The sequence below is a fragment of the Dasypus novemcinctus genome, chromosome 15, assembly GCF_030445035.2.
Source record: "Dasypus novemcinctus isolate mDasNov1 chromosome 15, mDasNov1.1.hap2, whole genome shotgun sequence".
Taxonomy (NCBI): domain Eukaryota; kingdom Metazoa; phylum Chordata; class Mammalia; order Cingulata; family Dasypodidae; genus Dasypus; species Dasypus novemcinctus.
In genome coordinates this window covers 39235693-39249578 of record NC_080687.1, presented here as the reverse complement: position 1 = coordinate 39249578, position 13886 = coordinate 39235693, and the positions used below count along the sequence as shown (strand labels likewise).

The 13886-nt window shown below is 36.6% G+C and overlaps 1 protein-coding gene across 1 annotated transcript in view; it reads right to left on the bottom strand.

Annotated features, from left to right (window-relative positions):
• Positions 1 to 13886, bottom strand: part of UGGT2 (UDP-glucose glycoprotein glucosyltransferase 2) — a 287143-nt gene that overhangs the window by 125565 nt on the left and 147692 nt on the right. The window contains exons 17-19 of the mRNA XM_004463565.5: positions 1104 to 1268; positions 636 to 759; positions 441 to 539 (exon numbers count right to left, since the gene is read on the bottom strand). Coding sequence (XP_004463622.2) covers positions 441 to 539; positions 636 to 759; positions 1104 to 1268 — 388 coding nt within the window. The remainder of the gene's footprint in view (positions 1 to 440; positions 540 to 635; positions 760 to 1103; positions 1269 to 13886) is intronic.

Below are 13886 nucleotides of genomic sequence, written 5' to 3'. Positions count from 1 at the left end.
GGAATAAACCCTGGGGTTTTTGGTCCAATCTTGGATTTAGTCCACAGCATTCTCAAACACTGGTTGACTGACTTCTACTTAAATCTCTCCACAGATCCGGATATTATATATTTTATTCATACATTCTAAGATACAAATTCACATAGTTTTAATAGGGTTTTATTGCTTGCTTAGAAAAGTGAAAAAGGAAAAGCTTGCTTATTAAAAAAAGGCATAAAACCAAGATAAACCCCTTAAGCATATACAATTATCAAGGAAAGGAGGCATCATTTTCTCTGCGCAATACTTAAATCCTAACAAATTACAAACTCAAATTAAAACCCAGGCTTCCTAGTCAAAACAGCAACATAAAAATCCACTATGCAAAGTACCTTACTAAAATTACAAATTTTTGCTACTTTAGGAAAACATTCGGGAAAATAAAATTGCTTTTTACTTACCTTCTTGGGTTAAATAATACATGTTCTCTGCAATTACAGCACTCTTATCTTGGGAATCCAAGAAAAAGAAAGTGGAGAAATCTTCAACATCAGCAGTTACTGAAAATTTTCACATTAAACATTAAGTAAAGAATAAAGTCCAATATTTACAAATCAGTAGGCATTTGTAGAAAAGTATATATAGGATTACTTTACCTGATGTAGATATTAAATTAAGATACTGTCGTTTAGTGTGCAAAATCAAAGAATTTATTCGGGGTACAACAGTATTCTTATCCATAAGGAAATTTATTACATTCACTTGATCATTTAATGTGCCCTAAAATAACAAATATTATTATAGTAAATAAAGGCAATTCATATGTACATGTTTTAAAATTATGCACAGAATATAAAGACAACTTGCTCTAAAATTAATCTTTATTAATATGCAATTTAAGATTCTTGCAATAAATTTTCCTATAAAAACTTGAAATTTTTCTTTCCAATTAAGCCAATTTTCAGATGTATTTATGTACCAGATAAATTTAATTAAGATTAAAAATAACTATTAAATTAGGTAGATGGAAATTTTAATAAAATTAATTTTTGCTATGAAAATATATTTATATAAAATATCACAAAAAATCATTTATCATAATTTTCTCATAAATGCTTACCTACCATAAAAACTGCCCTTTGTAAATATAGGGATGTATCTATCATTCTGTGAAGAACAGCCATTTCTAGTTCTTCAATATTTATCTCTTCATGATTTAAGGGTTCACCATTATAAAGAACTTGAGGCAATGGACCCAAGCCAGACATCTTATAAAAGCTAGCTCCTGCCTATTCAATTAAAAAACATCAGAAAGTTAAACAGAATATAGCTGTCGGAAAAGAAATAAATAAGAAAAGGAGAGGAACACTACCACATTTTATATGCTATAGAAAAATCACATTGTTGTTTATTGTATCAGTCCTTTCCAAACACTTAAAGGTAAGTAATTTATCTACATAGAGCAAGGGTCAAGAAATATTTTCTGTAAAAGGCCAGACAATATATATTTTAAGCCAAGTGAATGTAATGGCATAAAAGAAATTATATTTGGTACTTTATCATTTTGCCTAGTCATAAATTCCTCTTTAGAGTGACCCACCCAGCTAGCCCTGCCCTAGGCATAATCTCAACTAGCAAGGCATGCACCTCATATGGTTTGGATAAAATCTGCCCCCCACCCCAACCCCTCAGCTTCTCCAAAAGGCCCTTGAAGCTTCTGCTTTTCGTGCATTATAGTTTAAAGCTGCCAACCCCCAGGAGCCACAGAAAAGCCCAAGTACACTACCTCTCAGGGTCACAATAAAGGCAAGAGCCCAGAACAGCATGCATGTCCTCTGCCCACTTCCTCCACTGACCCTTGAAGGAGCCTAGGTAAGGTAAGCCAAGAGCCTTTGCTGCCCTCATTTTTTTCCCCTCTCACCCTCCAGGTCCTTTGAGCTAACAAAGTTGTCATTTCATGCATTCTCAGCCGGCTGGGCTGTGTTTGTACCTCATCACCCAAAGAACTTACACATTATATTCAAAACAGTAAACCATACAGTCTCTGGCATGGTTATTCAACTCTGATTAACAAACATAGACAACACACAACAAACGAGCATTTCATTTACAGAAAAAGGTGGTGGGTGGGCTGGATTTGGGTCATGGGCTATAGTTTGCTGACCCTTGATACAGAGAATGATACTTGCTTAAAAAAATACCATATATCTGTACCAAAGAGATTCATTCATCCCTGTATTCACTTGCCCAATAAATACTTATTGAATTCATGCTACCAGCATTAGGCTAAACCCTGTGAATAAAGAGCTGAAAGTCTGCCCTCAAGGGGTTCACATATATATAAACAGAAGGGAGGTATGTACATGGTTCTATGGGAACCCAGAAGAGAAACATGTAACATCTAACCAAGTTTGAGTATGGAAAGGAAGGCATATGAGAAGGTTTCTTGTTAGGCAGTGACACTTAAAGAATGAGTAAAAATTTGCCAGGGAGATAAAGTGGAGAGAGACAATCCAAGTGAAAAGACAGCATAGCAAAGCATGGGGGGGGAAATAAAGTGCGTTTAGGCAGTAGCAAATAATTTTTTATGTTTACAGTATGTGATATATGTTAGAGATTGGTGGAAATGGAGACAGAGGGATAGACATAGTTCAGATCATGAAGGTCCTCAACAATTGGATTTCATCTTGTGAGTGATAAAAAGTCACAAAACAACTATTTATTAATTTCATAGTCAATAATATGTATTATTATAGCCAACATTTTCACAATTATCCTATGAAGTACTACTATTACATGTATTTTGATTTAAATAAAGTTTATTTTTAAAGCTAGATTTAGGTTTACAGAAAAATTGCACAGAAAGCATCTAGAATTCTCATCTATCATTACAGATGATGAAATTGAGATACAGAGAGAGATTAAATTACTTCCAATGTCCCACAGCTACTAAGTTTTGGAACATGAATTTGCACTTAGGTGTATGTGATCAAGAATCTACACTCTCAACCATGGCAGTTTGTTATCCTTGCATTTACTGGACACCTACTGTATATTAAGCTTATCAGTACACATAAATGATATACAAATTCTATCCTAAAGGAACTATAGTTTAATGGAGGGAAAAATGGATATATTTATATATGTTTTCTTAAGTGTCAAGATAGTACCCAGGGGTACAAAGGAAGGTGTTGTCAATTCTTTCTAGGAAGGATGGTTCATGAAAAAGAATATGTTCAGACTTGCTTATTAAAAAAAAAAATACTATGGCAACAATGTGAAGGAAGTGGGTGGGAGAGCATGCACTTAGGGAAAGTGGGTTTGGGGTTACTGCAACAGTATGGAGGGGCAAGAAAAAACAAGAGCCAGAACAAAAATTAGTGTAATGAGTAAAGAGGATGAGGCAGTTCCTGAAATATTTTACAGGAGGAAAAGACAGATCTTAGTGACTTATTATTTTATTTGGGGGGACTGGGGAAGCAAGGCAAAGATATAGTTTATTATGACCATCAAGAATGGAGGCAGCGAACTTGGCCCAGTGGTTAGGGTGTCCGTCTACCACATGGGAAATCTGCGGTTCAAACCCTGGGCCTCCTTGACCCGTGTGCAGCTGGCCCATGCGCAGTGCTGATGCCCACAAGGGGTGCCCTGCCACGCAGGGGTGTCCCCCGCGTAGGAGACAACAAGGGTGGGGGGAGGAAGGGGAGAGAAATAAATAAATAAATGTTAAAAAAAAAAGAGAGAGAATGGTGATTCTACTATCTAGGGTTTAATAAGGAAGAGAAAACTGGGGTAGCAAGAAAGATGATGGGCTTAGTTTTAAATCCTTTTGGTTTAAGATGCTTAAGAGAAACCTAATAGGCAGTTTGAATACATGGGTTTGGACTTAAAGAAAGATGTCCATGCTACAGATGCAGGCATTCAACTGCTCTTACTCTACGATTTCTCCTTAGGTAAACTTTTCATTTCAAAATCTTTGATTACCACAAATAACCCAATATGAGAAAATTTTACTCCTTTAGTTCACACCTCTTTTTTGAACTACAGACACATATCTCCATTGCTTAATTCACCTCTCCTTTGGAAGTCACATAAGAACCTTACATTCAAAGTAAAAAATGAAACTTCTGGCATTATTTCCCCAGTCTGTTTCTTGAAAATAGCATCATGACCCACACATTTGCCCAACTGAACCTTGGGAGTGGTCCTTGACAATTTCTCATCTTTCACCTAACCTGTCCGATCAAGCTGCAGGTCCTGGATTGTACTTCCTCAATAACTCGAATGTCCAATTCTGTGTGCCTCTACTTCTTTCAAAAGCCTAGCCCAAGGCACTCTTATCGCTCACCTAAATATCTAATGGCTCTAACCACATCTACTCTTCCCTTCAACAATCCATTCACAAAAAAGGAGTATAACCTTTTAAAGAAATGCATTGTCACATTAGTCACTTCACTGCTTAAACCCTTTAAGGTTTTTCAATTGTTGACAAGGTCTTCCACTGCTCTAAATTTAAATTTAATAGTATCTACAAGACCCTGTGTAATCTGGCCCCTTGCTTATCTCTCCATCCTCATCTGCTGAACTATCTCCCTACAACACAGGCGTAACACAAGCTTGCTACGTGTATGGTAATAATATGGATCTTCTCTTAGATTCTTCACAATTCAGGACCTTCGAACATTTTTTTTTTTGACTGGAATGTTAATCTACACCTCCTTGTATTTTTACATGTATTTTACTCTTCCTCCTTCTTCAGAACTTGGCTTAAACATCACTTCTTCAGAGAAGTATTCCTTATTTCCAACCTCCAGAGTGGTCTGCTTTCATTCTATGTGTTGTGTATTTCAGGGCCTCCTTCCAGCGAATACTCATGCCCATCAATTCTGGGAGGTTACTTGTGTTATTTCTATAGTGTGTTATATTCCTTTGTTTTCTTTTTTCTGTCTGGATCTTCTAGGTTGATTCTCTGTTGTTTACTTTTTCTGCTAAGTTTGTTCTTCTTTGTCCCTCTGTTCTATTAATTTTTAAAAAAAATTTCAGTAGATATTTCCTGTACTCTGTTCCTTTCCCTCCTATGCATATAACATGGTTCTCAAATCCATGCCTAGAACATTATAAATACTCAATAGATATTTGTTGAGAGAAGATCAAGTTTGGAGAGAGAAATGGATGGAGAGAGATTACAGGGTATGAGGTTAGGGAATAAAGGTCTAATAGCCTTTATATTCTTTGTAGTGCAGGAAGCAGAGGGATTTAGGCATGAAAAGGAGGTGGAAAAAGTGGCATAAGTGACTGATGAGTGTACAGAAATACAGTTAGGAAGGTAGCATAGGAAAAGACCACACACAACTAAAAGATTGTTAAATAATATTGAGAGTCCAGCTAAAACTGCAGATTAAACATATTTGGGGAAAATTAGAATTCGAGAGACCAGGGATATCATCATTACAAGACAATCTTAGTGGGAGAGAGACATTAAAAAAGAGCAAAGGAAGAAGATTCTACTCATACACTAAAAATTGGAGTTTAATATTTCCAAGGAGTGAAATTAGTCCTTAATTGTTACAAAAATCCTAATATTTTTAAAATTTCCAAGAGAATATGTTTGCAGGTATTTTAAAATAGTAACAACATAAAAATGTTTCACTGCTTAACTTCTTAAAGAGTAAAAGTGGGTTTCTGATTATATATAGTAGATTTACCACATATGTTCATCTCCTCTCCATTCACAAATTTCACTAAAATGACAGTACAATAAAAATCACGATAACAGTATTAAGATATGAGCCCACAATAAAGAAAATCAGGAGAAAAAAGTAGACTAGATGGGAAATTTTATCACCATTTTATAAGACTGGGATAGAAAGGAAAAGTCATACCTAAACAAACAGAAGGGAGTGTGAACATTTTTCAGAATTCCTAAGGGGCCCAAGGTCTATAAACATCAGTTCAATGGGAAAGTGATGGTATTTTCAGTAATTGGTGCCAGAGTTAACTGGATATCAATAGTAAAAGCTAATCAAACAAAAAGAAACTCAAACCTTACCTCATGATAGACACAAAATATTACTTGAAACAATGGACCTAAATGTAAAATTTAGAATTATAATACTTTTAGTAGAAAATCTTTGCAACCCTGGGTGAGAAAAGATTTCTTAGACACAAAAAAGCAAGAAGTAGAAAAGAAATTGACAAAAATTCTGCACTTTGAAAGAGAAATATTCAGGAAATGAAGAGGCAAGCCATTGAGTGGAAGACTATATTTTAAGTATATAAACCTGAATAATGACTTGTATTTAGGATTCAGAATATATTTTTTAGAAAACCTCCTGCAACTCGGTGATAGTACAAATGACTCAAAACTGCAGAAGATTTGAATGGAATTTTATAATACACATATGAATATCCAAAAAGAGACAAGCACATGAAAAAGCACTGGACATCAGTTAAGAAAACAAAAGTTCAACTACACCAATATACTGCTACATAGAATAGCTAAAATTTTTAAAAGACTGAAAAGATGAAGTGTTGCTGAGGATGTGGAGCAACTGGAACTTAGATGCTATACTGGAGAGAATGTAAGAACAGTGCAGTAACACCTTCCCATAAAAAGAGAGAAAAACCATCAGATCTTGTCTGAAAATAAAGGTGGATACCATTGAAACAAAAACAAAAAACACTGCAGCAACTTTTTAGAACAGTTTGCCAAGCAATTATAAAAGCTAAACATATAATTACCATATGACCTAGCAACTTTTCCTTAGCCAAGAGAAATGAAAACAAAATTTCTACACTAAGACTTTTACACAAATGATCATAGTATATTTATTTATAATAACAAAAACTGTAAACAAACCAAATATTCATCATTTATAACGTAAACAAATTGTGGTATATATTCATATAATGAAATGTTTTTCAGCAATAAATTAAGAGCAATGACAACACTGATGAATCTCAAAAACATCATGTTGAGTGAAATAAGCCAGACATAAAGGGATATGTTTTCATATCCTAGGCTGCTTAAAGCAGATACCATGAATGAGTTGGCTTTAAACAATGGGAATTTATTAGCTTACATTTTGAGACCATTAGAATGTACAAATCAAGGCTACACCTTCTTCCCAAAGACTGGCTGTCAACAATCCTTGGCTCCTATGCCACATTGCAAGGCACATGGTGGTGGTCTGCTGGTCTCTGCCTTCTCTTCCTGGTTTCACTACTTTCAGCTTCTTGCTTCCATGGCTTTCTCTTTGTCTGAATTAAATTCTCTTATAAAAGACTGCCAGTAAGACCAACTCTGATTCAGATAAGTTGCACCCAATTGAAGTAGCCTCATCAAAAGGTTTTACTTACAATGGGTCCACACCCACAGAAAAGGATTATATTTAAGAACATATAATTCAAACCCCTACAGGATATAAATTTTATTACTCCCTTTTACTTTAAATCTAGGAAAGAAAAATGTATAGTGACAAATCAGTGATAGTTGGGAGCTAGGAATGAAGGTGAATCAATTGCAAAGACACATGAAAGAACTTTCTGGGGTGATGGACCCATTCTCTAAAGATAGTGGATAAATGTGTGTATGAATTGCTGAAACTTGTCACAATTCTTGCACAAAATGGGTATTTTACTTATTTTATACATAAATTCTTAAAATTTTTGATATAAAATTACCGGTGCTCATTATAATCAAATGAATTGCAGTTATAACTTATAACTAGTGATGAATTTGCAAACTATGCAAACTGATACAATTTGGTATGGTATTGATTTTGGTCTATTATAGGTTAGCTCAAGAGCAGGGAAATTTATCTGTTTTATTCCCTGCTATTCCCCCTGTGCTTGGTATAGGAGCACTCAAATATTCCCTTATTGAAAAAATGAATTTTTTCTTGCCCCACAAAAATTTCTTAAATGTTTTTAGGCAGGATGACCAAAATGGAGAAATAGGGTAGTAATAAAAGTGTTGAATGGGGATGGTACTGAGATTCTTAAAGTCCACAAAACTATAATTAAACATTTTTTCCCAGTATTCTACAAAAAGGGCAATAAAAACATTATTACCTACTGTTAAAGTAAACATATGTACTTAAATCCATATATTTTCATTGGTCATTTTAAAGCTAATAGTTTTCCATGTAAATATAATTAACTGAGGTAATTCTAGTTATCTGAAGTATTCAGTACAGAAAGGAAATAATTTATATCTAGTTTATAAAAGAGTAAATTTCTATTTTATAGCAATTTCTTGTCATATGAAGACCTGTAAATCAAAGTTAACATTTATTTATTTTTAAAGATTTTTTATTTCTCTCCCTTCCCCCCCCTTCTGTTGTCTGCTCTCTGTGTCCATTTGCTGTGTGTTCTTCTGTATCTGTTTGTATTCTTGTCAGTGGCACCAGGAATCTGTGTCTCCCTTTGTTGTGTCATCTTGCTGCATCAGCACTCTGTGTGTGCAGTGCCACTCGTGGGCAGGCTGGACTTTCTTTCGTGCTGGGCGGCTCGCCTTACGGGGCGCACACCTTCCGTGTGGGGTTCCCCTACATGAGGGGCACCCTGCATGGCACGGCACTCCTTGCACTCATCAGCACTGTGCGTGGGCCAGCTTACCACACGGATCAAGAGGCCCTGGGTTTGAATCCTGGACCTCCCATGTGGTAGGCGGATGCTCTATCCATTGACCCAAGTCTGCTTCCCAAACTCAATATTTAAATTTACTGTTTTAATATAGAAGAAACTATGTATCAAGAGAAATTCTTGGTCCAGATTAATTTAATTCAGGATGTACTTACTAAATAGCCAATTCAGGTGGTTTTAGTTTGCTAAAGGAGGCCAATGCAAAAATTACCAGAAAAGGGTTGGATTTCACAGTGGGAATTTATTAGGGTAAAAACTTACAGTTCTGAGGCTGTGAAAATGTCCAAATTAAAGCATCATCAGAGATACTGTTTCACCAAAAGCTGGCTGTGGACAGATCCTGGAATCCTGCCATATGGCAAGGCAAAATGGTAACTCTCTGCCTGGGGTCTCTGCCTTCTCTTCCAGGCCACTTTCTCCTAATTTTTTTCAAATTTCCAAGCTCAGCTGTGGGTAATCAAGCACATGGTATGGATCGTCTCTTCAGCTTTGAGCTGTTCTGAAGGCCTGGTCTCTCAGCGGCCTCTTTCTGTGTCTATGCTCCATTGATTCCAGCTTTCAGCCTCTCTCCCAGCCTCTCAGGGTTTCTTTCTGGCCTCTCTCTCAGCTGAGGTTGATCTTGGAGTCCTCTTTCACATTAAAGGTAAAAAGGGTGGTTGTCCTTTTCTATGTGTTTCTGCTTCCAGTTCTCAGTTTCTATAAGACCCCAACAAGAGGCGGAGATCCAACCTAGGGCACACCTCAACGACATAGCACAATCAAAGGCCCTACAGAGATCTAATCAAGTGATCTAATCTAGGGTCCTTAAAGCAATCAGGAGGCCCCAGACAAACAGGAATGAATTAGTTTAAGAACTTCTGGGATTGACTAAAAAACTTCAAACTGTCAAAACTGGTTAGGGATGTGGTATATAACCTGAGGTGAATGAAAGGATAAGACAATTCCCTTTCTTGAGTGCTTATAGTCCAGTTGGAAATGAAATATGCATCTGCATATTGAATACATAAAAAGGTATCTAATAGGAAAAGAGAAGTAATAAGTTCTGAATACCAATGTTTAAGGAGAATATGGAGATGGTTAAGTCTTCTGTCACTTAGATTGTATTTTGATGACAAGTGAATGTAGACAGTACATTCTGGCCATATAATGTTCTCATAACTTAAATGTGTTTATATCACAGATTATAATACACATACTTAAAATTGACAGAAATAAACAAATCCATTTCTTTCTATATAAAAGTTAGGCAATTGAATGAAATTTCACACCTTTAAAAAAATATTGAAATTAAGTGCCCTGAATATTTCCTAACTAGTTGTTCTTAGTATTTTATTTAAATCCATTTAATGTCTTCAGGTATGCTGGGTTTATAATAGGCTATAATTGATGTATTATACTGAACTAGAAGAGGTTTCTTATGAAACAGTGCATATACAACAATTTATGAAAAATCAAATGCTGGTTTCAGATTTTAAAGGAGCCAATCAATCAGAATTTTTACCTCTCTATTGAGAAGTGATTCTTAGATTTACCTTTATGAATTTATCAGTCCTACTTAAGGAATATATTTGTAAAACTGTCAGTCCCTAAGGAAGAAGGTCTGAATAGAAACTATGCTGTACCAGTTAGTGACAAATGGAGAAAAAGAAAGTGAAATAATAAGGTGTAATGTGTAAGTATGGAATTACTTCCAGTACTCATAATTAACTATCAGCTGACATTAAAACCCAAATGTTGGGAAGAGATGTAGCTCAGTGTTCTGAGTGCCTGGTGCCCATGTAAGAAGTCCCAGGTTCATTCCCCAGTACCACCTAAAAACAAACAAACACCCAAATGTTGGCAACCATCAGCTTCAATTTACGCAAAATTCCTGAAATATAAAATTTTGCTGTTTCTATTCCATTAAAATACTTAATCATTGTATGAGATGTTTGTCCCTTCCCCCAATGATTCAGAATACTTGAAAAGTACTTGTAAAAAAATAAAATTTTCTTTTCAAACTTTCTAAGAGTCATGAAGAACTCTATTTAAAAAAAGATTGGATTATGCACAATGGCCCTAAAGAAAGCTGATCTTGCATGTTTATTAGTTTAGTGTTTTAGTTGTACATGAAAATATAATAGAAAAAGCACTGAAATACTTTCTCATTTCAGAATAATTTTTGAAAACCATTTTGATATATCTCAAAAACAAATCCATAACTCCTACCCCACATGGATTTTCAATTTCATTCAGACCACCAGTCTTTTGGTTAAGTTTCTATGTTTACTACCCTCTTCCTGCCTTTACTTCCTTTTCTTTACAGCCTGAAACTCACAGCGTTTGATTTACTTTCTACTCTTTGTGCCTCTTGTGCTAATGCCGTATGCAACCAATAAAATTTCAATCTTTGATTACTTCCTCAATTGACCTTCTTCACTCATACCCTTGGGTATTTGGACTTGCTTTAAAAAGTGAAGCAACATCTTTTTTCCCCACATTTTATTTTCTGAGAAGCTTTAGGTTACAGAAGAGTCACATTGAAAATACAGGGGATTCCCATTCACCCCACTCCCTTACCCCCACATCCTCTCCTACCAATAACATCAAACATGAGTATGGTACATTTGTAACAATCAATGAACAAATATTGAAGCATTGCTACTAACCATTGTCAGTAGTTTACATTATTATCTTTTGCACCATATAATTCTATAGGTTCTGACAAAATGTATAATAGCCTGTGTATGTCACTGCAAGATCACATAGAACTCCAATGCCCCAAAAGGGTACATATAGAAGAAATCGTCAATATACATGAAAGATAAGAGATCTACAGTGATGAAAGGCACAATGAAAAAAAAATTCTTTTAATTTTTGTTTTTGTTATTTATTATTATTTTGTTGTTGGATTTGATTTTTGGAAGGTTTTGAGTTGCAGAGGGGTTACAGCTGTGGTGGGGAGGATCACTGATATGGTGTGTTGGTGGTGGGGGGATGTGTGTGTGTGTGGGTGCACCCGGGGCATGGCTCTATGGAGTTTAAGTGTGTTCATGTGGTGCTGTCTCAGTGGTTGGAGACCCACAGAATAACTGACAGAATACTGAATTTTCATCCTAGTGAGCCCTGCTACATTCTCTCATAGAGTGGCAAGAATCTCTGGAGTTCATGGGCAGTCCCTAGCAAAGGAGGGCAGACCAATGCACCAAGCCCTTGATATTGATGCTTGTACTAATAAACCTTGTTCTTGTGAAATTGAAAACCTGGCCTGGTAATATATCTTGCCTAAGAGTTACCACCTGAGGGTCTCCTTGTTGTTCAAATGTGGCCTCTCTCTAAGCCAAACTCAGCATATAAATTCACTGCCTCCCTTTCCCCACTCCCAATAAGGGACATGACTCCCAGGGATGAGCCTCCCTGGCACCAAAGGATTAATACAAAGCAGCAACTAACAATGCATTTGGAGAAAGACCTGGATCGAAAGGGGGAAATATAAAATGTAAATGAGATATCTTAGCCATAAAAAAGTAATTTGTAGAAGTCAGGAGATCATTCCAGAGGTTATGCTTATGCACATCTCAGCAGGATGTCATTGACTGCCACAGTAAACAGTGCTTCAAACAGCAGGGCTCTTGAGGGCTCTAGAGACAACTAGATACTATAGGTAGGGCAGATAATCTCAGGAATTTGGCATCCTGATAGTGGGTCTTACTTTAGAATATATGCTCCCCAATGGATTAGCGTTAGATTCATTTATAATTTTCCTACACATGGCTCTTCTGCCTCTTTTATTTGAACCTATAATTAGCACTATACTTGTTAATTATAAGTCCAGAGACTTAAATCCTCTGTCTGTTCATATGCCAGTTGAGCCCTGAATCTTAGAAGAATTGCAACACCTACTCTCCAGTTCATTGGACTCACCCAAGACAAGTAATGAAAGGATGATGATGGACAACGCCCATCCCAAAAAACAGAATTTACAGCTGCAAGCAAGACTGTCCCATCCATCTGCCCCATGGGATCTAAGATCCCTTTCAGTCAGACACAAGGTGGGTATCACCTCTCAAAATCCTCAAGATTGGGGAATGAATGTAGCAGTTTGATATGGTTATGAATTCCAAAATAGATATTGGATTATGTTTGTAATCTGGTCTGTACCTGGGCATGATTAAGTTATGATTAGGGCTTTGATTGGGCCATGTCATTTGGACATTGAGTCCTCACCCACCAAGGGGTGGGGACTCAGAAATAAAACGCATGGCAAAGAACAGAGTTGAGGGTTTTTTGATGTTGGAGTTTGATGCTGAAGCCTTAAGCTGGAGCCTCCAGAAGTAAGCTCACAGAGAAAAGAGAAGCCAGCCCTAGGAAGAGAGGAACCCTGAGGCCAGGAAGAAGCAAGCTCTGGGAAGAGAGGAACCCTGAACCCAGAGAGAAGACCCTGGAAGAGAGGAACCCAGGAAGTTTGAACCCTCACAGACATCAGCAGCCATCTTGCTCCAACACTTGAAAACAGACTTTGGTGAGGGAAGTAACTTATGCTTATGGCCTGGAATCTGTAAGCTCCTACCCCAAATAAATACCCCTTATAAAAACCAACTAATTTCTAGTAGTTTGCATCAGCACCTCTTTGGCTAATACAAAGAAAAATGGACTAAAATAAACTTATCATTCTAGCAATGGAAGAACGTGTATCATTGATATAAAAGCAGTGACCACCAGAGGTTCTGAGTGGAGGGAGGGAGAAGTATAGGTGTAACACTGGGGCATTTTCGGGAATTGGAATCATCCTGCATGACATTGCAATGACGGATAAAGGCCATTAAACATTTTGTCAAGCCCTATAAAAGTGTGTGGGGCAAAGTATAAACTATAATGTAAACTATGGACAACTTGTCCATGGTTAGCAGTAATGCTTCAATATGTGTTCATCAATTTTAACAAATATACCACACTAATGAAAGATGTTAATGTGGGAAAATGTGTGAGGAGGAGGGGGTGGGGGTATAGAGGATTCCCCTATATTCTCGATGTAACATTTATGTAATCTAAATCTCCTTTAAAAATAAAAAGTAAATTTAAAAAATGCAAATGAGTCTTTATGGCTAAGAGATTTCAAAGTGAGTTGGGAGGTCATTCCAGAGGTTATGCTTATGCACACCTCAGGAGGTTCTGTCTGCCACAGTAAACAGTGCCTCAAATAGTAGAGCTCCTGTGGCCTTTAGAGACATCTAGACTCCACAGGCAGGGCAGACAACTCCAGGAAATCAGCACCTCATCAC